This window comes from Triticum dicoccoides, chromosome 1B (assembly GCF_002162155.2).
Source record: "Triticum dicoccoides isolate Atlit2015 ecotype Zavitan chromosome 1B, WEW_v2.0, whole genome shotgun sequence".
Taxonomy (NCBI): Eukaryota; Viridiplantae; Streptophyta; class Magnoliopsida; order Poales; family Poaceae; genus Triticum; species Triticum dicoccoides.
In genome coordinates, this window is record NC_041381.1 from 623841178 (window position 1) to 623869132 (window position 27955).

A 27955-nucleotide genomic window follows, 5' to 3' on the forward strand; every position below is an offset into this window, starting at 1 on the left:
CATTCATCAGGATAGGTCTCACCTGCTAATCCGTGAGACCTGGTCTCATAGAATTCTTTTCCGTGCTCAAGGGCGCGGCGGCAGCTGGTAGGGCGCTCCGAGATCCTCCAATATCGCCTCACCGCTGGATGCGGTGGTGGGGGACAGGGGGTGGGGAGATAGGACCCTTATTAATAGAATAGTCAAAATATATATAATTGCATTTTAGATAATAGAGTAGTAAATTAGTTTTCCTTCCTTTCTGTATTCGTAATTGCCTCCAATAAAAAAACTGGTTTAGATACACATCCATCCATTCAACGGAAGGGGCAAAACAGCAGCCAAAACTAGTTTCGGGTATATATAGCCCTTATAGTGCAAGATCATAATAAAGAAGCGTTGGCATAACATGCATTACAAAGTGAGGAGTCCATGACTTCGCATGTTTGAACTCCGGTACCAATTTTTTTTCCTTATACAATGTCATTTTCATTTTTTGAATAGAATGAATTTGTATCCTGTACATTTTCATTTTCATTTTTTAGTAGAACAACACAACTGCTCCGCCATACGAGCCACTATTTTTTTAGGGGTTTCCTAACCACTGTTTTTTAATTAGATAGAACAAAATAATTAGTTAATTATAGTGCTCAGTAACGTTTGCAGAAACCATGGCAGATCTCATGCCAACACTAACATAAGGGTCATGTTAAAATAGCATTGATGTACCCTAAAAAAATAAAAAAATAGCATTGATGCATGGGCCCAACCGCTCAATAACCCGTGAAGCATCTATGATGAGTCTCACTGCTAGATGCTACATGGCGAAAAAGGAATTTCACACATTCATAATAAATCAGTGACTCTAGTAGGTTCGTCATAGAAATTATAAGACTGCCATAGAAATTGGCAACCAGGTGGCGCTCAACGGCCGAGGCGATTCAGTGACATCCATCGTCACCGATTTCCAGTAATATGTGACGTCACCTATAAAACGTCACACATAAGGTATTTATGTGACGTTCCCAGCCATTGTCACTAGGATTTTCGTCACGGTATCTCAATTCTCTTGTAGTGCCCCCTGGCGGCGATGAGGGAGGAGGGAGAGAAGGAGGGGGTGGCGGCGGCAGCGCTAGGGTTGCCTCCTGGACGCACGTGGGAGGGGAGGGGAGGGGGGATTTTTCCTTCCTCCCCCTGTTTTCTCCTCTTTTTTCGCCGTGGCTGCCATGAAAGATCTCGTCTGAGCTTGCACCCCTTCCCCTCCTCTATGGATCTCTCTTCAGACCTCTCCTGGTTGCCATGGGTTGCCACAAAGCCGGCACACACCGTCATTGGGGCGTCAGAGCTGCAACTACCTTACCGGAGTTGCTACCAGCGGTGGTGGAGGGTGCTACAACCTCCTGTCGGTGCAGTTGCAACCACCGGCGTCTGACGACGTAGAGCTGCAACCGTACACTCGGCGCGGCGCGGCAGCCGCCGCCGCAGGTCTCTGGCCATGGGAGCACCACAGGTCTCCGGCCATGGCCCTGCTCGATTTTTTTTGTTGGAAACATCACTAAATTTTGCTATCAGTGTCTTCAATTTTGATGGAACCAACCTAGATTTTTGCTCCCTGTATGTTTTTGCTAGAAATAGTGTGTATCAATTTGTTACCACCGTCTTTGTTTTTTGCTGGAACCAACCAAATTTTGCTGCCATGACTTTCTGCTGGAATCATTTGTACCACTTTTTGTTACAGCTGTTTTGATTTTTTCCTACTACCAGCGCTCTGGTTTGTTACATCCTTTCTCATGAGGCTGTCAAGACCCGCGACCATGTGTTTTCCTGCAACCGTTGTGAATTTTTTGCTACTACCGGGGAATCCCGAGCTGCGGCCATCTGTTTTTTGCTGCATCGACTAGAGCGTTTTTGTGAGGCGACGGCGATCCGTGATTTTTGTTGCCACTGACAACCGCAAAAGCTTCTATCGACACGTTTTTTGCTGCAATGGAAGCTGCATCCGAACAGACGACTTTTGCTTACCGGCAAGGTGCGCAGGCATGCGGCGACGACAAGCGGACAAGCGTGCTGCAATGGCAGAGGCATCCGACGTGCTACGAGACGGCCCTGTTTTCTATGTGGCGGCGGCTGGGTGCAGCGAGGACGGCGAGCCAGTGGAGCTTCGGAGTCAGCAGCAGGGGCGGCCATGGCGGGCTGCGTGTGGGAGGCGGGATGTGCTTGAAATCTCTTTTTTTTTGTTTCTGCATGATGTACCAGAGGAGGAGGAAGAAAAAGGATTAGATCTGATGGCCTAGGGGTCTGCAATCGAACGGGTGCGCGCTGACCGGCCCAATTTTGGGCCAGTGCGCCGGCGCCTATCACTCCCCTTTACCTATCCATTTTTTCCAAAAACATTTGGGTGTGTGTGGTGCCGAAGTGACTGTGGCCGTTCTTATAATAGTGGAAGGAAAGGGAAGTGCACGAGAAATTAAGCATACTTTTTTGGTTCTCATTCCGAAGGTAAAAGAAATCCAATATTTCTCTCAGTCCATCAGCTTGTGCAATTGCTATATAAGATAGCTTCAAAGGTGATTGCAAACCGGTTGAAGCTCGTACTACCATATATTACATCAGCAGAACAATTTGCGTTTGTCCAGCTGATTATAAACTTTAGATTAGTCATCACAGATTGGCATATAGATTTCTATAAAAAATCATGTAAACCAAAGGAAGGCCTTACTCCTTTGGTCTCTGCTCGGAGAAAAGTAAAAAGAAAAAAGAAAACAAGTGGTGCCATAGGCAGGTGCAGACCAAACGACATATCAATTGTAATCGCATGCACAACTAACTGCAATCTTATCCTTTTTCACGTCTAAAAGACCATATTCAGCGTCTCACTACATTTTTGGCAAGCCTTTTAACGAATTAATATAGCAAGGAATCAAGGTCACAACAAATATGCAGGGTTTTCGTCCTCGTCATCGCATGACATAAGAGCTTTGAAGATATCATCCATGGTAGGCCTGTTGCTCCTCTCCTCCATGCACGACAAGGAGATCTTCACCATTTCCATGGCCTGTCGAGGGTTGAACTGCCCGTTCAGCCTGCTATCCACCAATGACATGATGTCTTCACTCGCCACCACCTGTTTTAGGGCTTGCACAATCTGGCTCATCTGCAGCCGCTCCCTGCCGTCCGCGGTCATCTGTTCAGTTATCCGGCTTCCCATCAGGATCTCCAGAAGCACGATGCCATAGCTGTAAACGTCGACCTTTGCATCGATCGGCAGGCCCAGCACCCACTCGGGGGCTATGTACCCCGTCGTCCCCCTCATCTGGGAGAGCTGCATGCCGTCGCCGACGGCGTTCCTCCCAGACAGCTTGGACAGCCCGAAGTCGGCGATCTTTGGATCGAGGTCCCGTGTGAGGAGGATGTTTTCCGGCTTGACATCGCAGTGGATGACCCACTCAAGGCACTCGTGGTGAAGGTAGGCTAGGCCCCTAGCCGTGCCTAGAGCGATCTTGAACCGTTGGCTCCATACCAAGGCCTTGTTGGTGTCCTCGCCGAACAGGTGCCTGTCTAGCGATCCGTTCTCTACGTACTCGTACACGAGCAGCTTGTGCTTTCCCTCGGAGCAGAACCCCCAGATCCTCACGAGGTTGATATGGTTGATCCTCCCGAACACTGTCATCTCCGCCCAGAACTCCTCCTCGCCCTGCATCACGTTTGTCAGCTCCTTCACCGCCACCACGGTGGTCTTGTCAAGCACGCCGCGGTACACCACGCCGGAGCCGCCGTGACCGAGCTCCTCGTTGAAGTTTCCGGTTGCTTTCTTGAGCTCTCGATACGTGAACCTTCTGAACTGGGTCCCCATGACCAGCCGGTAGCCGGCCACCAGCGAACTGGGCATGCTCTCCTGGCCTGACAGGAACCACCACGCCGTGGCTATGAAGAGGGCCTCGAGAAATCCTAGCACCGCCGCGAACCAAAAAAGGTAGGACAAATTTGGGCCGCTGCTTGGTGTCCCGTACGTGTCCGCGTATGTTGGCGGGACGATGGCGGCATTTCGATCGCAGTCGAGGACCGCAGGTGGCGGCGTTGCCGGGGCGGTGAGGTCGCTAGGCAGCTTGAGATATATGGTCCCTTGGGGCGTGGGCGACGTGTAACCGTTGAACAGGATGCCCTTGGGATAGCAACCGCCCTTGCCATCCGTCCTGTATTGGAAGGCGGCGCAGGAGCACATACTCAAGCAGATGCTCTTGCAGTATTGGAACGTGACGGACTGGTTGAACCCGAGGTCGTAGCCGTAGAAGTCGGTGTGCGCCACCTTGACGAACGTGAACCGCTTTTCCGACGTGCTGCTGCTGCAGTTGGTGGCGGTGGTGGTGGGTAGGCTGAAGGTCGGCTTGCAGCCCTTCCTCCTGTCCCGGCGGTCCACCATCTCGTACCCCGGCGCGCAGGAGCACTGGAGGAACGGCTGGTACTCGCAGACGGCGTTCTTGCCGCACAGCCCACGGACGGAGCACGGCTGCTTGACCGCAGCCCACGTGACAGTCCATCCTCCAGCCGCGTCGAGGCTGTACATCCTCACGTTTCCGTCCTGCTCGATGGTTAGCCGCCTCTTGACGCCGGAGGCGCCCAGGTCGGAGGCCTCGACTCGCAGGTTGTCGCTGGAGAGGAACACGCCGGTGTCGTCGAGGACGCCGATGCGTGAGCTGTTGTAGTTGGTCCGGCCGTTGTCGAACACGCTTATGCCCGGGTTAGGCCAGTAGATGCTGGCGATCTCCGGGCCGTCGTAGAGGAGCCGCAGCACGTTGTCGTTGTCGTAGTAGAGGGCGTAGTAGCCGGCGACGAGCTTCCTGTCCTTGGTCAGCGCCTGCGACGGGAGCAGGGTGTCCGTCGGCCAGTCGAAGCTCTGCCACACGGCACGACCGGTGGACGGGTCCATGACCCGAAGATTGCCGGTGTCGAGGAGGGAGACGGTGAAGTGCTTGTTGCCGGCTGCCTTGCTGTCCCACACAGTCGTCCCGTTGGCGTCGGCGAGGGCTAGCTTGCCGTCGGCACCGAAGGATACACGGGAAACACGGCCGTTCACGGGGGCGCCGGGGTTGGCCGTCCAGACGGCGGTCCTGTCCGTGGCCGCGGTGAACCAGACGGAGAAGTAGAAGGCGTTGTCGACGTCGACGGCTGGGAGGAAGCCGCAGGAGAAGGTGGCGTCCGGCGACACCAGGAAGGGTCGCTCGTGGTTTTCCACGGACAGGGCTGACCCGGCTCCCAGCGTGTGTCCTACCGATGCTGCAGTACAGGAGCGCAGCGCAAGAAGAGAGATAAGACTAATAATGAATCTAGCCATGGTGCATGAAATGAATGTCGTGATGGATGTGAGGTACCTGTAATTCTACTATTTATAGTAGTATTTGGTTTACGTCAGGCCACTTGCATTGTGTTTATTCAACTCTCTATACATACGCCAACGGAGACTAGACAGCCACGTTCATAATACCGTGGAATTGGACTTGTGACTCACTCCTGCACCGTACCATACCAACTTGTTGGACGCATCTTGTATTGGATCCAGTGCAAGTTTTTCTTCGGAAAACTTCAGATCTAATCACTAAAAATCCCACGTCTAACTGCCCCGTGTCGTTCCCGCTAGGGCGACTCGGATGGCGCCCGAACCTTAGCCCCCGGGGGCGCGCACTCCACCCTCCCCTTCCTCCATCGCCGTCGAGGGACACCGCGGGGCCTCTACACATGTGGAGGCGCAGCCGATCCAGCGAAGCGACGACGATGGTTGCGGCGACGGTGGTGGTGACCGGCCCTGTCTCGGGCGACGGCGGTTGCAGGCGCGTCGGGCAACCCGGTCATGGGCAGTAGCGTGCGATGGCTTGTCCTGTTTGGGTGGCAGCGCGATGCAGCCGGCAGTGGCGGCTCGCTATGCTGCATTGGCGTGCCATCTCGATTCGTATCAGGGCGGTGTGGAGGGCCTGGTGGACTTCTCGGCAGCACCTCCGGTCATATCTGTTTTGGCCGATGCAGCCGGTCGTGGTGGTCATCTCCTCCGTCGGAGGTGGTCGGCTTGAGGCTGGGTGGTCAGATCTCGAGATCCGTCATCAAGTCTCGGCAGCGAGTCGGGGAGACAGAGTTCCTGGTGGAAACTGAGCCGACAGCAGGCGATGGCGGCGTTCTGTGTTGTTACCTTGATGAAGGCATCGTCGTGTAACAACTGTCGACCCACTTGTGCTGCTTCGGGGGAAAAATCTAGGATCTGGTCTTCCAGACCGGACGATGGCAGCACTAATGTCGTTTCTCTCTTTGCAACATCGTTTGAGAAGCAGAGCTAGAAGAGAGAGGCAGGAGGCGGAGCAGCTCCATCTTAAACGGAGCTTCTGTGGAGATGTCAAGTCATGCCTGGCCGATAGGTGTTACGCTGTGTCATGCATGTTCAGCAGGTGCTACGTTTGACATATCTTTTAGAGTCTCTGCATCGGGATGGACAAGAGCAGGGCGGTGGCGTCGTTGGGCGCCGTGGAGGCCTCGACGGATGACCGTACTGGAAAGGATGATGCAGATCTCTCTCCTGAAAATGGGATAGTGGTTTGATGATGATGGCGGCTTCTAAAACATGTGCATGTGATGTACGCTTTAGGTCTGCTGCACCGGTTGTTGGTTCCGATACATTATATGAATGGATCGGCGATGACTCGGTTATAGATATGGGGAGTGAGAGCACTCCACATTATCAAGTTTGTAGGTGTGAGTGGTGGCTTCGGGTGGCTTGATGTACTTTTTTTCAGACCTTCGTGGAATAATTAATAAAAATGATTGTATGCATCGACTGATGCAAAGGCCGAGGGTTTAACCTCCTTTTTCAAAACAAAAAATTACATTCATATTCATAGATCACCTAGTGACGACTACAAACACTCCAGCGTCCGGAAGGCGCCCCGTCGTCATTTGCCTCTTCTTCATCAAAACTTGTCAAACCTTGTTGTAGTAGACAAGCAGAAAGTCATCGTGCTAAAGTCACAAAGGACCAACATATCAGAACAGCAACCATTGCCGATGAAGAGAAACATAGATCCGAGTGATCCAACCTATAGACACACGAACACAAATGAATGAAGACCGGATACAAGCACATCCACCGAAGACAAACACCAAGTGAATCCCCTGAGATTCGCCAGAGACACCTGCGCACGCCCTCCGCAGCTCTAGAGGCACCACTGAAACGGGTGCTAAGTGAGAAGAACCTTATTTCATGTTCAGTGATCAACCGCCACCTCGTCTTCCTAAACGAGAACCATAAACAAACTATAAACACCCCAAAATGAAACAGTAGCCCATGTGAAGCACACAGAACTGGATATTCCCCCTCCCCCTCCCATCGCACGTCGCGCTAACGGGCAAAGCCCGCCAGCGTCAGCGGCGGCGGGGCCCTTCTTCCTTTCACCCAACGACGACGGGCATTGTGTCGCGTTAGTGTGGGGCGTGGCGGCGGGCGCTGGCGGTGAGCTCACGGACTCGTGGCATCGACATGGAAGGTTGCGTCGGTATGAGCTTGCGCGTTCTTGGCAGGGGTGGCGGCTAGGTCTAGCTCGGCCAGATCTGCGGTCTACTGGCTCAGACGGTGCGGGGCGTCTCGCCGACAGGGTGCGGGCGCGCCTACTACGGCTCACGCGGCTGCTGGTGGCCGGTGGGCAAGGCCTGGCGTGGCACCTCATGTGGCCATCTCGAGGCGGATCTTGGCCGTTTGGGCGCCCTCGTCGTCGGGCGGGTGCCCGGCGTGCTTCTCGCTGATCTGAACTGGAGGCTGTGGTTGGGCGTTGCAGCGGGCAACGTGAGGAGACTGGCAGGAGGGATGGGTGGTTTGCCCGCCCATTACCAACATGGGGGGTGTGTCGATCGAGGTCTCGCACCGCTCCGCCCCTTCCTCTTTCCCCTGGCCTGGTTGCCTCCGGTTCCATCTGTCGAGGCGTGTCGAGTCTGGCGGCTCCAACGATGGTAGGGGCCTGCTAGTGGTGGAGTTTCGTTCCTTTGGGCGGTTGATGGGGTGGCGGGTGGCGGGGCGGCGGCTCTGCGGTGGGAGTTATGGTGCTCGCGGGCAGAGCTCGCAACTCAGGTGCGGACTGACGATCTTGGTCACGTGGGCGGTGGGGTGGCTCAGACTCGGCGATCCGTGGCGGTGGTGTGGCTGGTCTCTCCGACCGGGCGCACCCTAATCGGAGGTGGAGTGCTACGCCGGGGTGAATACCTTGTCTGACCGTGGTCAGACCGACGGTGGCGGCGCCCAAGGGCGGCGTCCCCTTCTTGTAGGCTCCGCCGCGGTCTCTCTGGATCCTCCTTGTTGCTCCGGATGAAAATCTTGATCCTTTTGGATCGGCTAGTGGGGCGCTATGGTGTCGTGTCCTTCCTGAAGGCACTACCTTGGAGCTCACAGTTCGTCGACGGTATGTTGCGTTCTTCACGGTGGCTTGTTCTCGGTGGAGGGCTCTGTCATCTTCGAAGTGGGGCTTGTTGTACATCTATTGTTCGCTTCGAGTTGACTTAGTTGATCTTCGGCACCTTTGTATTTTGCTTTGGGTGTGTGCGTTTGGGTGTCGTGTTGTATGGTTTAGATGTATGGGGTTCGTTGTATTATATGCAAAATAGGGTGAAAGGCTTTTTTGGTAATAGTAGCTCTTCCATGAACACACCGGCAAAGGTTGGAATCCAGTGTGCCTTTGTGGCTCAAAGGGCACCGAAGACGTGGCGGATGGAAGACGGAGTAACCCTAGCGTGAGAGAAGCAAGGCCAACCTCATGGCGTGCAGTGGCGGAGCTTCATGGGACCAACCTAGTCCACCCCTCCCCAGCTCATATGAAAACAAGCCTATATCCCTTGTATTATGTCTATTTTCTATGAAAATTCCCACTGGTGGCCTTTACAAACGGCTCTGGTGCAAGTTGAGCCTGCATGCCCCGATGTACAGGTCGCCTTCTTCGCCCACTTGGGCTGGGAATCATCTCCTCATGTTCTTAATTGTCTTCGCATGCTTTTTCCACTTGGGCTGGGAGTTTTCTATCATAGACTACCAGAAAAAAAACCGCAAGAAACCAAATTAAGGACTTCGGAAACCATCTTGTACGTCGTGCGACGCTGCCAGCCTCAATCGAATCAGCAAACGTACACCATGCATATACGAAACTGTAGAATCAAGCAGCATGCACGATCGAGCTAAGCTTTTTTTTATTATAAATGATGGATTTTATTGCTTCAAAATGGAGCATCAAATGGATACAAACATAATGAACACATATCGAGCTAAGCTTGACCTGAGAGTCCAGTATATATATGCAGGTCTCCTCCCATCATCATATACATACATACATACATACATACATACATACATACATACATACATGTCGACCTCACCATCTTAATTGTCTCGACCTTTCAGTTCCCTTCATCGAGAAATTCCAAATTAAGTAGGCTACAAAAGGCCAAAACTGATAGGACCATTTCTCATTTTGAAGTCCTTTCATCTCTTCCAATCTTCCGTCCACGAATGCCTAATCCTGCCCACTATCGAAGAAGAACATCATATTAAACGTTCAACAAGATTTAATTAGCAAACATGATGGAAATGTGATCGAATATACTAATTTGACTGGATTTTAATATCTAGGAGTATGTTTGACTGTCAGATTTACGCACTTGCCATAGCCAGCAACCATAGACGCCTCTCCCAAGTCCCAGTACATTTGACTCGCCTTGAACGCCTAGCCTGGTCGACATGAACTCCATCAAGTAATGCTTCAGAACTCCCTCTATAGCCTTTTCCGGAAGGACTGGATCCTATTTGATTTCGTATTTTGGTGATGAAGGGGACGATATGTATCAATGTACAATGTTTTCATGGAGAATGGGTTCTTTGAAGAATATGTCAGCACCAACTTCTTAAACTCGAATCCATCCTTTTGGTTACAAGGAGTAGCCATTAAAGGCGTTGATGTATTCCCTGAAAGCACCACCAAAAAAGCAGGACGATTGAAGTGGATACGAGTGTCCAAGACACTGAATCACACATAATTCATGTGAGACTTCTCGTTTATGATGAAAACTTGTATTGATCTTGTAGCCGCATCAAGAAGATATATAACCACAAATGGAGTATAACCTTCGGCCACTGCATATAATTGACGCACGGTTCAAACACACAAAGTTCAACACATAAGACGTCACACAAAATTATAATAGTTAATCATAACCTTTGGGTCATAAATTGCCACGAGGTGTTTAAAAGAACAAACAATTTTCAAATAAGGGTCCAGCTCAATTGAACTTCAAATATTGCTTTGTCATCGAAACACAAAAATAGTTGAAAGGATCGATATAGTTGACTAGAGGGGGGGAGGGTGAATAGGCAACTAACAATTTTTAGCTTTTCTTTACCAAATTAAACTTTGCATCAAAGTAGGTTGTCTAGATATGCAACTAGGTGAACAACCTATATGATGCAATGACAGCAAGCACACGAGTAAGCAAAGGATACAACACAAGTAAGCTTGCAAAAGTAAAGGCGCGAGATAACCAAGAGTGGAGCCGGTGAAGACGAGGATGTGTTACTGAAGTTCCTTCCTTTTGAGGGGAAGTACGTCTCCGTTGGAGCGGTGTGGAGGCACAATGCTCCCCAAGAAGCCACTAGGGCCACCGTATTCTCCTCACGCCCTCACACAATGCGAGATGCTGTGATTCCACTATTGGTGCCCTTGAAGGTGGCGACCGAACCTTTACAAACAAGGTTGGGGCAATCTCCACAACTTAATTGGAGGCTCCCAACAACACCACGAAGCTTCACCACAATGGAGTATGGCTCCGAGGTGACCTCAATCGTCTAGGGTGCTCAAACACCCAAGAGTAACAATATTCACTAGGGATTAGTGGGGGGAATCAAATTTCTCTTGGTGAAAGTGTAGATCGAGGCCTTCTCAACCAATCCCAAGCAAATCAACAAGTTTGATTGGCTAGGGAGAGAGATCGGGCGAAATTGGAGCTTGGAGCCACAATGGAACTTTTGGGGGAAGAGGTAAGTCAACATTGGGGAAGAAGACCTCTTTATATAGTGGGGGAGAGAATCCAACCGTTACCCCCCAAACAGCCACGCACAGGGCGGTACTACCGCTTGGGCAGGGCGGTACTACCGCTGACAAGCGGTACTACCTTTCCCTCCCAACGGTACTGCCGCGCTGACGAGGGTTGCAGGGTCCTGGACCCAGAGCAGTACTGCCACGGAAGTATGGGTGGTACTACCGCTTGGAGCGGTACTACCGCCACTACTGCCGCTACCAGTACCGTAAAACCCGACACAAAAAACAGCAGTCTCGAGTCGAGGCGGTAGTAGCCCGGAACCACTGCGATACTACGGCCGAAGACCGCAAGCGGTACTACCGCTCGGGGAGCGGTACTACCGCTTGACGTGCTTCGGCGGTACTACCGCTGAGGACCGCGGTACTACCGCTGGGACAGGACAGGGCAGGCAAGGAGAGGAAGGATAGCTCCAATGAAGCGAAAAGGAACATCGGGTGTGATAAGGATGTGTACATGTTGATTCCACCCTAGCCTTACCAAAGTGGATCCCCTCTTGATAGTACGGTGACTCCTACGAAACTAGTCCACCAACAGAGAAACGAAGGAGCTACACCGTCTTGAATAAAACACCGAGGGGAGGTAATCGTCTCGTGCCAAAGGATGAATCTCTGAAAGAACTCAACACACACGATTAGTCCGCAAAAGCATTGTCATCAATCACCAAAACTCTTGGGAATAAATATGCCCTTACAATCTCCCCCTTTTTGGTGGATTGATGACAATACGGGATTTGCACAAACGGGAAAGATATAGGACAAGCGCAAAACCCCACCGTCCTAAAATGTAGATGAGCTCCCCCTAGATGTGCGCTATCTAGAAAAGTGCTTTGGACTGCACAACACACATGCTAGAATCAACGCTCCCCCTACATTTTAGAGACCAACAACCTAAGCAGGGTATATGAGAGCAAAATAAATAACAGGATAAGCATGCAACTCATAAGCTAGATAGACATAGATAATGATAATCTAAAGATAAGGTAGCATATGTCTCACACCATATGTCTGGAACTTAGGTCTCACTGACACAAAACCAAACAAAGCAAACGGCGAGAAAACACAAACACACCAAACAGAAGACGAAAGACACAAATCCCTAAACTCTCTCCCCCTTTGGCATCGAGACACCAAAAAGGAGAGGGAATGTTGCTACGGCTCCAGGTGATAGCAAGGGAGGGTCTCAAATATCAGATCTCAGCGGGATCGTCTTCGCCACCATCGTCGGTCGGGAACTGCTCGGCATCCGAATCTGTCCACGGGCAGTGCTGCTGAATCCACTCCTCCTCCTCAGTAAGCTGGTCCTCAGATCCACTGACAACTGTGCCACCCAACTGACGCATGAGCTCATTGTGACGACCTCAGGCCTTCTTCTCAGCCACATGAGTCATGTACTGACCATGAGACTCCAAGCAGAACAACTTCTTCATCTTGAGCTTGAGCTTCTTGGCCCAAGAGGGCTCTGCCCCAGAAGGCACATAGTCATCATCATCCTCAGCCTCGGCCTCCTCTTCGGTCTCCATGGCAGTAGCAGATGAATGACCTCCAGATCTAGGGACCTGAGTGCCCCAGTTGTCCTTCTTCCTCAGACGCTTGATGTCATGAGAGACCAACTCTCCTGTCTCTAGCATCACCTTGGGATAGACATGATCCCAGGCCTTCTCAATAATCAGCATGATGAACAGACCATAAATGGGGCACTTGCGCTCGAAGATAGCAGATAAGAGCTCAGACCATATAACATGAGAGATATCCAGGGACTCGCCGGTGTTTTCTTCCTTCTCACGCTGGCAGAAGAGAAGCATGTCCACGAGATAAGAATGAACCATATCCAGGTTCCCGATGCGCGGAAAAAGAGTCTCACGAAAGACGCGGTGAAGAATGTCCAGATAGGCAGACAACTCATATGTTTCCTTTTTCATCTCAGGGTTGATCTTCAGAGTGCAGTAGGGCCAGAGTGCTTGCTTGTGAGTGGAGGTGGTGTTGCGGTGTGGGCGAAAGCCGACAGGAGACACAAGCCCGTGATCTTCCACCCCAATCAACTCCATGAACGCCTTCCACTTGACAGACAGCAACTTGCCATTGGTCATCCAAGTCAGTGTCCTGTCATCATTAGTCCCGAGATGAACCGTGGCATAGAATTGGGCCACGATATCAGCATCATAATCTTTGTTGAATTGCATAATACCAAGAATGTTTAGTTGAGTGCACATCTGAAGAGCTTCACCAAAGTATTCAGGATCCTTCTCCATATGGTCGGTGTCGATGGAGTGCACGTTAACAAAGAGGTTCTTCTTGGCCTTGAGCACGTCAAATAAGATGGCAAACTGAAACCTGTTCCAGAACGGCCGGTTGACCAAAGTGGGATCTTGGTCTTCCTCATAGGGGTTGCAGCGACGCCTTGCCCAGAACTCCTTGGCTTGCATTTCCGGCACGGTTTTGCCAGATTGCTTCGGCTTGACATCAGACTTCTTCTTGAGTTGAGGTGGAGGTGGAGCACTTAAGGAACCTCCTGCAAACTCAGTTGTGCGGTAACGCTTTGACGTGGCACGACCGGGGTTGATACGCCGAGCCTGATGCTCAGGATGTTCATCACCTGGAACCACACAAAAGAACATGCAAAAACAACTAGAAGGCACGAGCATAAGCCACCAAACACAACAAACGGATCACTGAGTGGTAAGAATACGATGGAACTTGGTAGAGGGCGGTAGTACCATGACTTGTGAGCGGTAGTACCGCTCGAGACGGGAAACAACAGTTTCCTACTGCCGTGCTCAGATCCGGCACTACCGTCCTACCAAATTCAAAAATACTCCTACCAACCACTAATCCAAACTGCCTAGATGCCTTCTCCATCCTACTCAAGCCTAGATTTGGCCAAAAATCTAGAGATGCAACCATTATTGCCCCTAAGATGCTAGATTGGAAATCAAGACAAGAAGAGAGAGGGAACAGGGGCAATACCGGCATCCATGGCAAGAGGACAACGTGGGGATCGACTCCACCGAAGGGAATGGAGAGGGACGCCTCGGAGAAGGAGATCCACCGGAGCCCTCCCGCGGCGCCGGTTGCTGGAGAGATGAGACGGAGCGGGGGGGGGGGGAGCGAATGGGTATGGGAAGGGAAACCTCCCCCTGCCCACGACTTAACCCCCTGACCCCACCCCGCAGCGGTAGTACCGCGCTGGTGGGCGGTAGTACTGCCCAGCAACAAAAAGCACTAGGCAGAACGGCTAAGCTCAAAAAGAAATGGAGAAACACAACCAAGAAGGAGGAAAGACCAACACGACCACAAACACACTAACAAAGGGCCAAAACACACCTCTTCAAGAGAGGGTGGTGGCCGAGGCCACCTATGTTTGAGTAAAGAGGTATGGCATCGCGAAGATTTTAACCTTGGACCCATGACCAAAACTCGTCCTTGAAGCACAAGTACCATCAAAAATGGTTAAAGTGAAAGACTAGTTCAATTTATGCATAATGGGGGGAGGGAGAGTTCATTGAGAGAACAACACTCCCCCTATGTCCATGCCTACATCTAAACTAGACAACAAGTTGAGTGAGGTGGGGTGTGCAAGGGTTCAAGTCACATTGCTCGAATCAATGATATTTAGCTCATGCCTTAACTCGCGAAATATTGCTTCATCCAAGGGCTTCGTGAAAATATCTACAAGGTTATCATGAGTGTTGACATACTTGAGCTCGATCTCCTCTCGCCTAATGTGATCCCGGATGAAGTGATACCGAATCTCAATATGCTTCGTCTTGAAATGTTGCACCGGGTTGAGAGAAATCTTGATGGCACTTTCATTATCACACCAAAGAGGCACTTTGTCACAAGTGACACCGTACTCCTTTAAAGTTTGTCTCATCCATAAGAGTTGTGCACAACAACTACCGACCGCCACATATTCCGCTTCGGTGGACGAGAGAGACACACAACTTTGCTTCTTGGAAGACCAACTCACCAAAGAGCACCCAAGAAATTGGCACCCTCCGGAAGTGGACTTCCTATCCACTTTGTCTCCCGACCAATCGGAATCCATAAATCCTTCAAGCTTGAAGTTTGCTCCTCTTGGATACCATAAGCCAAAGTTTGGGGTATGAGCCAAATATCAAAAGATTTGCTTGACCGCCACATAGTGAATTTCCTTTGGTGCGGCTTGAAACCGTGCACACATTCCCACACTCAACATGATGTCCGGTCTAGATGCACAAAGGTAAAGCAAGGAGCCAATCATGGAGCGATATACCTTTTGATCCACCGCTTTACCATTGGGATCAATGTCAAGTTGGCACTTGGTAGGCATTGGAGTAGTAGCCGGCTTGACATCACTTAGCTTGAATCTTTTTAGCATGTCTTGAGTGTATTTGGCTTGGTTGATGAAGGTACCTTCTCTTCGTTGTTTGATATCAAAACCAAGGAAGAACTTCAACTCTCCCATCGAAGACATCTTGAACTTGGAGGTCATGAGAGCGGAAAATTCCTCATTGAAAGCTTTGTTAGGGGAACCAAAGATAATATCATCAACATATAGTTGGCATACAAACAACTCCCCTTTGACCTTCTTAGTAAAAAGAGTGGGATCGATTTGCCCAACCTCAAATCCGTGATCTTGTAACAACTCGGTAAGGTGGTCATACCACGCACGTGGGGCTTGTTTAAGGCCATAGAGCGCCTTATCGAGTTGATACACATGATCTGAAAAGTAGGGATCCTCGAACCCGGGGGGTTGCTTGACATAAACCAACTCATTAATAGGACCATTAAGAAAAGCACTTTTCACATCCATTTGTTGTAACTTAAAGTTGTGATGGGAGGCATAAGCAATCAACAAACGAATGGATTCAAGGCGAGCAACGGGAGCAAAGGTTTCACCATAGTCGATACCCTCGACTTGGGAGTAGCCTTGTGCTACCAATCTTGCCTTGTTGCGAATGATGTTCCCATGTGCATCTTGCTTGTTCTTGAAAATCCACTTGGTTCCAATGACGTTTTGGTTTCCCGATGGCCTTGGCACCAATCTCCACACCTTGTTGTACTCGAAGTTGTTGAGTTCTTCATGCATGGCATTGAGCCAATCCGAGTCTTCGAGCGCCTCATAGACCTTTTGGGGTTCAACACAAGAGACAAACGCGTGATGTTCACAATAGTTTGCTAATTGTCTACGAGTGCTTACCCCCTTTCTTAGGCTTCCAACCAAATTCTACATGAGATGGCCTTTGGTGGTGAGCTTGGAAGTGATCTTCGCGGCACAGCGCTCTAATTCCTCCTCGGATGTGGAAGGAGGAGGGTTAACTTGATTATCTTGAGCGCCGTCTTGAGCTTGTTCTTGATCTTGAGCTTGCTCATGATCTTGAACTTGCTCAAGGGGGAGAACTTGACCTTGGGCATCATTTGGAGGTTCACCACCATCTTGAGATTGATCTTGCCCTTGGTCTTGTTCACGAGGTTGAGGGCCTTCACTTTGTTCTTCGGAAGCGTGTGGGTCTTGGGGAGGTGATGGCTCCACTTGAGTGGAGCATTGTCCTTCTCCTTTGGTCATAAGGGGTTCCTCAATGGGTAGAATATGACCAATACCCATTCTTCTTATGGCTTGGGGAGGAATTTTTTCACCTACATCACAAGTACCACTTTTCTCCACTTGGGAGCCGTTATTTTTGTCAAACTCCACGTTACACGTCTTCTCAATGAGTCCGGTGGACTTGTTGAGAACACGGTAAGTATGAGAGTTTGTAGCATAACCAACAAATATGCCCTCATAAGCTCTAGCCTCAAATTTAGACAAACAAACACATTTCTTGAGAATGAAACACTTACACCCGAACACCCGGAAGTACTTGAGATTGGGCTTGTTACAGGTGAGTATCTTATAAGGAGTCTTGTTCAAGCCTTTGCGGAGATAGAGCCAATTGGATGCATGACACGCTGTGTTGATGGCTTCGGCCCAAAAAGTTGTCTGGAGACTTGAACTCCGCCATCATGGTCCTTGCCGCATCCATCAACGTCCGGTTCTTCCTCTCCGCTACACCATTTTGTTGAGGGGTATATGGTGCAGCATATTGATGCTTGATCCCCTCATCGCTAAGAAACTCATCCAAGGTGTAGTTCTTGAACTCGGTGCCGTTGTCACTTCTTATTGTCAAGATCTTTGCATCATGTTGACGTTGATCTTCATTTGCAAAGTCGATGATGGTTTGTTGAGTCTCACTCTTCCTCTTCAAGAAGTATACCCACATGTATCTTGAATAATCATCCACAATCACCAAGCAATACTTTCTTCCCCCAAGACTATCAAAGGATGGCGGCCCAAAGAGGTCCATGTGAAGGAGATCCAAGGGTCTCTTCGAATAGATGATAGTCGTGGGAGGGTGAGCCGTCTCATGAAGCTTTACTTCGATACAAGCACTGCAAGCACGATCTTTGGCAAAACTAACATTTGTTAGTCCACGCACATGGTCCCCCTTGAGAAGACTTTGCAAAGATCTCATATTGACGTGGGCTAAACGGCGATGCCAAAGCCATCCCACGTCAACTTTAGCCATTAGGCATGTCGCGGTCTTAGTGGGTCGCTCCGAAAAGTTAATCACATAAAGACCGTTCTCGACATGCCCAACAAAGGCTACTTTAAGAGTCTTGCTCCACAAGAGGGCCACTGTATCAATGTCAAAGAAAGTAGCAAAACCCATGAGTGCAAGTTGACGAACGGAAAGCAAATTGTATGCAAGGGACTCAATAAGCATGACTTTCTTGATCGTTAGATCATGAGAAATGACAACCTTGCCAAGACCCAATACCTTAGAATGTGAGGCATCACCCCACTCGACATTGATGGGCATAGATGGAATCTTTTGCACGTCCACCACCAAGTCCTTGCTCCCGGTCATATGATTTGTTGCTCCACTATCGAGCAACCATGATCTCCCACCGGAAGCAAACACCTACAAGAGATCAATGCTTGGTTTTAGGTACCCATTTAGTAATGGGTCCTTTGATGTTAGTAACAAGGGTCTTAGGAACCCAAATAGACCACTCAATGTACTCATAAGGAGAACCAACAAATTTAGCATAAACATGTCCATCACTAGCACGGCACAATACATATGATGGGTTAAAGTCGCCGGCTTTGTTGGAGGAGGGGGAGGTGGTGTTGCCCTTTTTGACATCAACACCCGTCACATTGTTCTTCTTCTCCTTAGGAGCACCCTCTCCCTCTTTCACAAAGGTTTGCTTGAGAGGAGGAGGTCGTTTGGTCTTGTCGTTCTTCTTCTTGTTCTTGGACTTGGGTGCGAATCCAATTCCTTCCTTGGCCACAACTTCCTTTTGATTGCTCAAAAGGTCGTTGAGGTTCTTCTTGCCTTGAATGCATGTCACAAGGCCTTTCTCAAGTTGATCCTTCAATTTGGCATTCTCCTCCACAAGATGCACATGCTCACGACACGGGTTAGTGGCATATGCATTATCAATTAATACCATATGAGGAAAGGTGGCCTTTTCCTTGGTTAGCTCAACTTGGAGTTGAGCATGAGACTCCTTGAGGTTTGCATGTGCACCCTTCAAGACCTTGTGGGCCTTGTCAAGTACATCAAACTCCTCCTTGAGTCTAGCATGATCAACCCCAAGTTTAGCCTTCTCGGAAGTTAGCACACGAGACACAACAAGAGCATGATCAAGATTTTTCTTTAACTTGGCATGGTCACCGTTGTGTGACTCCTCAAGAGCCAAACGATGCCCACGCTCTTCCTCAAGAGCATTGGAGAGATCCGATATCTCATCAGCATAGTCACGGCTATGACCTTCCATCTTAGAGATGGTATCTTCGTGAGCCTCGATCATGTCATTGGCTTCACCAAGTTGTTCCAAGAGAGCAACAAAGTGCTTCTTAGATTTGCCCTTGAGCTTACTCATGAAAGACTCAAATTCATTTACTTCTTCATTAGACCCCTCACTTTCATCAATGCCATCTGTCAAAGAGGGATTAGTAATGATGGTGGTTTTGATGTTGGGGATTACCTTGTTGGTGGCCTTAGCCATGAGGCACTTGGCGGTGATGTTCTCGTTGGGTGAATCGAAGAGAGACATCAGGGGAGATGTGGCAATGGCAACGGACGCCATGGCCATTGCTTCTCTATCTTCATCATCATCGTCATCCTCACGGTATTCTTCTTGAACCACCAACCCCCGAGTAGGAGTCTTCTTGGTGAAGTTGTTCTTGTTGGGGAAGGACTTGGCTTTGTCTTTTCGGATGAACTTGCCACCATTGTCTTCCCGCTTCTCATAGACAATCCGCAACAAAATGGCTCACATTGCCACAGTTGAAACAAGTTCTAACTCGTTGCTTGCCCCTGACTCCACTTGAGTTGTTCTTGTTGAAGTTGGGTCTTGAATTCTTCTTCCTCCAAAATTGTCTTGAAGCAAGAGCCATGTGCTCATGATAATCATATTTCGTATCTTCGGGATTGCTCTCCTCATCTTCCTCTTCTTCCTCTTCTTCCATAATGAACTTGGCATTCAAGGCAAGGTTGGCTTTCTTTTCCCTTTGAGAATGGAGCACCGCATTATCGGCAGTCTTGTCCAAGATGCTCATTGCAATGAACTCATCCAACAGTTCACTTGAGGTCATGGAGTGGAAGTCCGGTCTTTGACGAATGACGGAGGACATGGCCTTGTTGTAGGGCATCATGGCCTTGAGGAACTTGCACTTGATCCAATTGTCATCCGTGTCCTTGCCCCCATGATCTCGGAGTGAGACCGCGAGTTTGGTCACTCTTCGAAAGAGCTCACGAGGTTCTTCATCTTCTTTCATTGCAAACTCATCGGCTTCATCTTGCACCACTTCATAGTTGGAGCGTTGAATGTTGGAAATATGCCCTAGAGGCAATAATAAATTAGTTATTATTATTATATTTCCTTGGTCATGATAATCGTTTATTATCCATGCTATAATTGTATTGATAGGAAACTCAGATACATGTGTGGGTACATAGACAACACCATGTCCCTAGTAAGCCTCTAGTTGACTAGCTCGTTGATCAATAGATGGTTACAGTTTCCTGACCATGGACATTGGATGTCGTTGATAACGGGATCACATCATTAGCAGAATGATGTGATGGACAAGACCCAATCCTAAGCCTAGCACAAAGATCATGTAGTTCGTATGCTAAAGCTTTTATAATGTCAAGTATCATTTCCTTAGACCATGAGATTGTGCGACTCCCGGATACCGTAGGAATGCTTTGGGTGTACCAAACGTCACAACGTAACTGGGTGGCTATAAAGGTGCACTACAGGTATCTCCGAAAGTGTCTGTTGGGTTGGCACGAATCGAGACTGGGATTTGTCACTCCGTGTAAACGGAGAGGTATCTCTGGGCCCACTCGGTAGGACATCATCATAATGTGCACCATGTGACCAAGGGGTTGATCATGGGATGATGTGTTTCGGAACGAGTAAAGAGACTTGCCGGTAACGAGATTGAACAAGGTATCGGTATACCGACGATCGAATCTCGGGCAAGTACAATACTGTTAGACAAAGGGAATTTTATACGGGATTGATTGAGTCCTTGACATCGTGGTTCATCCGATGAGATCATCGTGGAACATGTGGGAGCCATGTTGGGGAACGTAGTAATTTCAAAATTTTCCTACGCACACGCAAGATCATGGTGATGCATAGCAACGAGAGGGGAGAGTGTTGTCCACGTACCCTCATAGACCGATAGCGGAAGCGTTATGACAACGCGGTTGATGTAGTCATACGTCTTCACGATCCGACCGATACAAGTACCGAACGTATGGCACCTTCTAGTTCAGCACACGTTCAGCTCGATGACGATCCCCGGACTCCGATCCAGCAGGGTGTCGGGGGTGAGTTCTGTCAGCACAACGGCGTGGTGACGATGATGATGTTCTACCGACGCAGGGCTTCGCCTAAGCACCGCTACGATATGACCGAGGTGGAATATGGTGGAGGGGGGCACCGCACACGGCTAAGGAACAATCACGAAGATCAACTTGTGTGTATTGGCTTGTCCCCCTGCCCCTGTATATAAAGGAGGGAGGGGGGAGGTGCGGCCGGCCCCCTAGGGGTGCGCCAAGAGGAGTCCTCCTCCCACTGGGAGTAGGACTCCCCCCTTCCTTGTTGGAGTAGGAGAGAAGGAAAGAGGGGGAGAGGAGGAAGGAAAAGGGGGCTGCACCCCTTGTCCAATTCGGACCAGAGGGGGGCTGTGCACCTCCTTCCTTTCGGCCTCTCACCTCTATTCCTGTATGGCCCAATAAGGCCCATATACTCCCCGGCGAATTCCCGTAACTCTCCGGTACTCCGAAAAATACCCGAATCACTCGGAACCTTTCCGAAGTCCGAATATAGTCATCCAATATATCGATCTTTATGCCTCGATCATTTCGAGACTCCTCATCATGTCCCCGATATCATCCGGGACTCCAAACTCCTTCGGTACATCAAAACTCATAAACTCATAATATAACTGTCATCGAAACCTTAAGCGTGCGGACCCTACGGGTTCGAGAACAATGTAGACATGACCGAAACACGTTTCCGGTCAATAACCAATAGCGGAACCTGGATGCACATATTGGCTCCCACATATTCTACGAAGATCTTTATCGGTCAAACCGCATAACAACATACGTTGTTCCCTTTGTCATCGGTATGTTACTTGCCCGAGATTCGATCGTCGGTATCCAATACCTAGTTCAATATCGTTACCGGCAAGTCTCTTTACTCGTTACATAATGCATCATTCCGTAACTAACTCATTAGCTACATTGCTTGCAAGGCTTATAGTGATGTGCATTACTGAGAGGGCCCAAAGATACCTCTCCGACAATCGGAGTGACAAATCCTAATATCGAAATACGCCAACCCAACATGTACCTTTGGAGACACCTATAGAGCTCCTTTATAATCACCCAGTTACGTTGTGACATTTGGTAGCACACAAAGTGTTCCTCCGGCAAATGGGAGTTGCGTAATCTCATAGTCATAGGAACATGTATAAGTCATGAAGAAAGCAATAGCAACAAACTAAACGATCAAGTGCTAAGCTAACGGAATGGGTCAAGTCAATCACATCATTCTCCTAATGATGTGATCCCGTTAATCAAATGACAACTATTTTGTCCATGGCTAGGAAACTTAACCATCTTTGATTCAACGAGCTAGTCAAGTAGAGGCATACTAGTGACACTATGTTTGTCTATGTATTCACACATGTATTATGTTTCCGGTTAATACAATTCTAGCATGAATAATAAACATTTATCATGATATAAGGAAATAAATAAGAACTTTATTATTGCCTCTAGGGCATATTTCCTTCACTCTCCCACTTGCACTAGAGTCAATAATCTAGTTCACATCGCCATGTGATTTAACACCAATATTCATATCTGTATATGATTAACACCCATAGTTCACATCGTCATGTGACCAACACCCAAAAGGGTTTACTAGAGTCAATAATCTAGTTCACATCGCTATGTGATTAACACCCAAAAGAGTACTAAGGTGTGATCATGTTTTGCTCGTGAGAGAAGTTTAGTCAACGGGTCTGTCATATTTAGAGTCGTATGTATTTTGCAAATATTCTATGTCTACAATGTTCTGCATGGACCTAGTCTAGCTAATTGCTCCCACTTTCAATATGTATCCAGATTGAGACTTAGAGTCATCTGGATCGGTGTAAAAGCTTGCACCGATGTAACTCTTTACGACGGGCTCTTTTATCACCTCCATAATTGAGAAATATTTCCTTAGTCCTCACTAAGGATATTCTTGACCGCTGTCTAGTGATCTACTCTTAGATCAAAATTGTATTCCTTTGCCAAATTCAGAGCAAGGTTTACAATAGGTCTAGTACACAGCATAGCATACTTTATAGAACCTATGACCGAGGCATAGGGAATGACTGTTCATTGTTTTCTATTTTCTGCCATGGTCGGGTTTTGAGTCTTACTCAACTTCATACCTTTGCATCACAGGCAAGAACTCCTTCTTTGACTGTTCCATTTTGAACTATTTCAAAAATTTATCAAGGTATGTACTCATTGAAAAATCTTATCAAGCGTCTTGATCTATCTATATAGATCTTGATGTTCAATGTGTAAGCAGCTTCATCGAGGTCTTGCTTTGAAAAACTCTTATTCAAGTATCCTTTCATGCTATCCAGAATTTCGATATCATTTCCAATCAACAATATGTCATCCACATATAATATTAGAAATGCTACAAAGCTCCCACTCACTTTCTTGTAAATACATGCTTCTCAAAAATTCTGTATAAAACCATATGCTTTGATCAACTCATCAAAGCGTATATTCCAACTCCGAGATGCTTGCACCAGTCCATTGATGGATCGCAGGAGCTTGCACATTTTGTTAGCACCTTTAGGATTAACAATTCATCTTGTGAAGGTCAGAAAATAACGATACCCGCCACGAGCATCAACACTCATTGGATTGCATACGTCGGTATGTATTATTTCCAATAAGTCAGTAGCTCGTTCCATTGTTCCGGGGAACGGAGTTTTAGTCATCTTGCCCATGAGGCATGGTTCGCAAGTACCAAGTGATTCATAATCAAGTGATTCCAAAAGTCCATCAGTATGGAGTTTCTTCATGCACTTTACACCGATATGACCTAAACAGCAGTGCCACAAATAAGTTGCACTATCGTTATTAACTTTGCATCTTTTGGCATCAATATTATGAATATGTGTATCACTACGATCGAGATCCAATAAACTATTTTCATTGGGTGTATGACCATTTGAAGGTTTTATTCATGTAAACAGAACAACAATTATTCTCTGAATTTAAATGAATAACCGTATTGCAATAAACATGATCAAATCATATTCATGCTCAATGCAAACACCAAATAACACTTATTAAGGTTCAACACTAATCCCGAAAGTATAGGGAGTGTGCGATGATGATCATATCAATCTTGGAACTACTTCCAACACACATCGTCACCTCATGCTCAACTAGTTTCTGTTTATTCTGCAACTCCCATTTCGAGTTACTACTCTTAGCAACTGAACCAGTATCAAATACCAAGGGGTTGTTATAAACACTAGTAAAGTACACATCAATAACATGTATATCAAATATACCTATGTTCACTTTGCCATCCTTCTTATCCGCCAAATACTTGGGGTAGTTCCACTTCCAGTGACCAGTCCCTTTGCAGTAGAATCACTTAGTCTTAGGCTTAGGTCCAGACTTGGGCTTCTTCACTTGAGCAGCAACTTGCTTGCTGTTCTTCTTGAAGTTCCCCTTCTTCCCTTTGCCCTTTTTCTTGAAACTAGTGATCTTGTCCACCATCAACACTTTGATGTTTTTCTTTGATTTCTACCTTCGCCGATTTTTGCATCGCGAAGAGCTTGGGAATTGTTTTTATCATCCCTTGCATATTATAGTTCATCACGAAGTTCTACTAACTTGGTGGTGGTGACTAGAGAATTCTGTCAATCGCTATCTTATCTGGATGATTAACTCCCACTTGATTCAAGCGGTTGTAGTACCTAGACAATCTGAGCACATGCTCACTAGTTGAGCGATTCTCCTCCATCTTTTGGCTATAGAACTTGTTGGAGACTTCATATCTCTCAACTCGGGTATTTGCTTGAAATATTAACTTCAACTCCTGGAACATCTCATATGGTCCATGACGTTCAAAACGTCTTTGAAGTCCCCATTCTAAGCCATAAAGCATGGTGCACAAAACTATCAAGTAGTCATCATATTGAGCTAGCCAAACGTTCATAACGTCTACATCTGCTCCTGCAATAGGTCTGTCACCTAGAGGTGCATCAAGGACATAATTCTTCTATGCAGCAATGAGGATAAACCTCAGATCACAGATCCAATCCACCTCATTGCTACTAACTTCTTTCAACACAATTTTCTCTAGGAACATATAAAAATAAACATATGAAAGCAACAATGCAAGCTATTGATCTACAACATAATTTGCAAAATACTACCAGGACTAACTTCATGATAAATTTAAGTTCAATTAATCATATTACTAAAGAACTCCCACTTAGAAAGACATCTCTCTAATCCTCTAAGTGATTACGTGATCCATATCAACTACACCATGTCCGATCATCACGTGAGATGGAGTAGTTTCAACGGTGAACATCAATATGTTGATCATATCTACTATATGATTCACGCTCGACCTTTCGGTCTCCGTGTTCCTAGGCCATATCTGTTATATGCTAGGCTCGTCAAGTTTAACCTGAGTATTCCGCGTGCGCAACTGTTTTGCACCCGTTGTATTTGAACGTAGAGCCTATCACACCCGATCATCACGTGGTGTCTCAGCACGAAGAACTTTCGAAACGGTGCATACTCAGGGAGAACACTTCTTGATAATTAGTGAGAGATCATCTTACAATGCTACCGTCAAACAAAACAGAATAAGATGTATAACAGATAAACATCATATGCAATCAAAATATGTGACATGATATGGCCATGATCATCTTGCGCCTTTGATCTCCATCTCCAAAGTACTGTCATGATCTCTATCGTTACCGGCACGACACCATGATCTTCATCATCTTGATCTATATCAATGTGTCGTCACATGGTCGTCTCGCCAACTATTGCTCTTGCAACTATTGCTATTGCATAGCGATAAAGTAAAGCAATTATTTGGCACTTGCATCTTATGAAACAAAGAGAAAACCATAGGGCTTCTACCAGTTGCCGATGACTTCAACAAAACATGATCATATCATACAACAACTTATATCTCATCACATCTTGACCATATCACATCACAACATGCCCTGCAAAAACAAGTTAGACGTCCTCTACTTTGTTGTTGCAAATTTTACATGGCTGCTACGGGCTGAGCAAGAACCGATCTTACCTACGCATAAAAACCACAACGATAGTTTGTCAAGTTAGTGTTGTTTTAACCTTCGCAAGGACCGGGCGTAGCCACACTCGGTTCAACTAAAGTTGGAGAAACTGACACCCGCCAGCCACCTGTGTGCAAAGCACGTCGGTAGAACCAGTCTCGCGTAAGCGTACGCGTAATGTCGGTCCAGGCCGCTTCATCCAACAATACCGCCAAACCAAAGTATGACATGCTGGTAAGCAGTATGACTTATATCGCCCACAACTCATTTGTGTTCTACTCGTGCATATGACATCTACGCATAAAACCTGGGCTCGAATGCCACTGTTGGGGAACGTAGTAATTTCAAAAATTTCCTACGCACACGCAAGATCATGGTGATGCATAGCAACGAGAGGGGAGAGTGTTGTCCACGTACCCTCGTAGACCGATAGCGGAAGCGTTATGACAACGCGGTTGATGTAGTCGTACGTCTTCACGATTCGACCGATCCAAGCACCGAACGTACGGCACCTCCGTGTTCAGCACACGTTCAGCTCGATGATGTTCCCCGGGCTCAATTCCAACAAAGAGTCGGGGATGAGTTCCGTCAGCACGACGGCGTGGTGACGATGATGATGTTCTACCGGCGTAGGGCTTCGCGTAAACTCCACGACGATATGACCGAGGTGGAATATGGTGGAGGGGGGCACCGCACACGGCTAAGGAACGATCCGTAGATCAACTTGTGTGTCTATGGGGTGCCCCCCTCCTCCGTATATAAAGGGGGAGAGGAGGAGGGGGCCGGCCAAGAGGGGAGGCGCGCCCTTGGGGGGGCAAACCTACTCCAAGTAGGTTTGGCATATGACATCTACGCATAAAACCTGGGCTCGGATGCCACTGTTGGGGAACGTAGTAATTTCAAAAATTTCCTACGCACACGCAAGATCATGGTGATGCATAGCAACGAGAGGGGAGAGTGTTGTCCACGTACCCTCGTAGACCGAAAGCGGAAGCGTTATGACAACGCGGTTGATGTAGTCGTACGTCTTCACGAACCGACCGATCCAAGTACCGAACGTACGGCACCTCCAAGTTCAGCACACGTTCAGCTCGATGACGATCCCCGGACTCTGATCCAGCAGGGTGTCGGGGATGAGTTCTATCAGCACGACGGTGTGGTGACGATGATGATGTTCTACCGACGTAGGGCTTCGCCTAAGCACCGCTACGATATGACCGAGGTGGAATATGGTGGAGGCGGGCACCGCACACGGCTAAGGAACAATCACAAAGATCAACTTGTGTGTCTTGGGGTGCCCCCCTGTCCCCGTATATAAAGGATGGAGGGGGGAGGTGCGGCCGGCCCCCTAGGGGTGCGCCAGGAGGAGTCCTCCTCCCACCGGGAGTAGGACTCCCCCCTTCCTTTTTGGAGTAGGAGAGAAGGAAAGAGGGGGAGAGGAGGAAGGAAAAGGGGGCTGCACCCCATGTCCAATTCGGACCAGAGGGGGGCTGCGCACCTCCTTCCTTTCGGCCTCTCACCTCTATTCTTGTATGGCCCAATAAGGCCCATATACTCCCCGGCGAATTCCCGTAACTCTCCGATACTCCGAAATACCCGAATCACTCGGAACCTTTCTGAAGTCCAAATATAGTCGTCCAATATATCGATCTTTACATCTCGACCATTTCGAGACTCCTCGTCATGTCTCTAATATCATCCGGGCCTCCGAACTCCTTCGGTACATCAAAAATCATAAACTCATAATATAACTGTCATCGAAACCTTAAGCGTGCGGACCCTACGGGTTCGAGAACAATGTAGACATGACCGAAACACGTTTCCGGTCAATAACCAATAGCGGAACCTGGAAGCTCATATTGGCTCCCACATATTCTATGAAGATCTTTATCTGTCAAACCGCATAACAACATACGTTTTTCCCTTTGTCATTGGTATGTTACTTGCCCGAGATTCGATC

General features: G+C 48.2%; 1 protein-coding gene across 1 annotated transcript; it reads right to left on the bottom strand.

The window, feature by feature from the left end:
* Nucleotides 1-2824: 2824 nt before the first annotated feature.
* On the bottom strand, nt 2825-5311 carry LOC119310455 (putative receptor protein kinase ZmPK1). Its single transcript, XM_037586204.1, has one exon. It carries the CDS (start codon nt 5309-5311, stop codon nt 2906-2908), a length of 2406 nt encoding a protein of 801 aa, XP_037442101.1. The 3' UTR covers nt 2825-2905.
* Between the last annotated feature and the right edge of the window lie 22644 nt (nt 5312-27955).

What these genes read in the sequence shown, in the direction of transcription:
- LOC119310455 (XM_037586204.1), bottom strand. Translation starts at nt 5,311, where the DNA reads ATGGCTAGATTCATTATTAGTCTTATCTCTCTTCTTGCGCTGCGCTCC.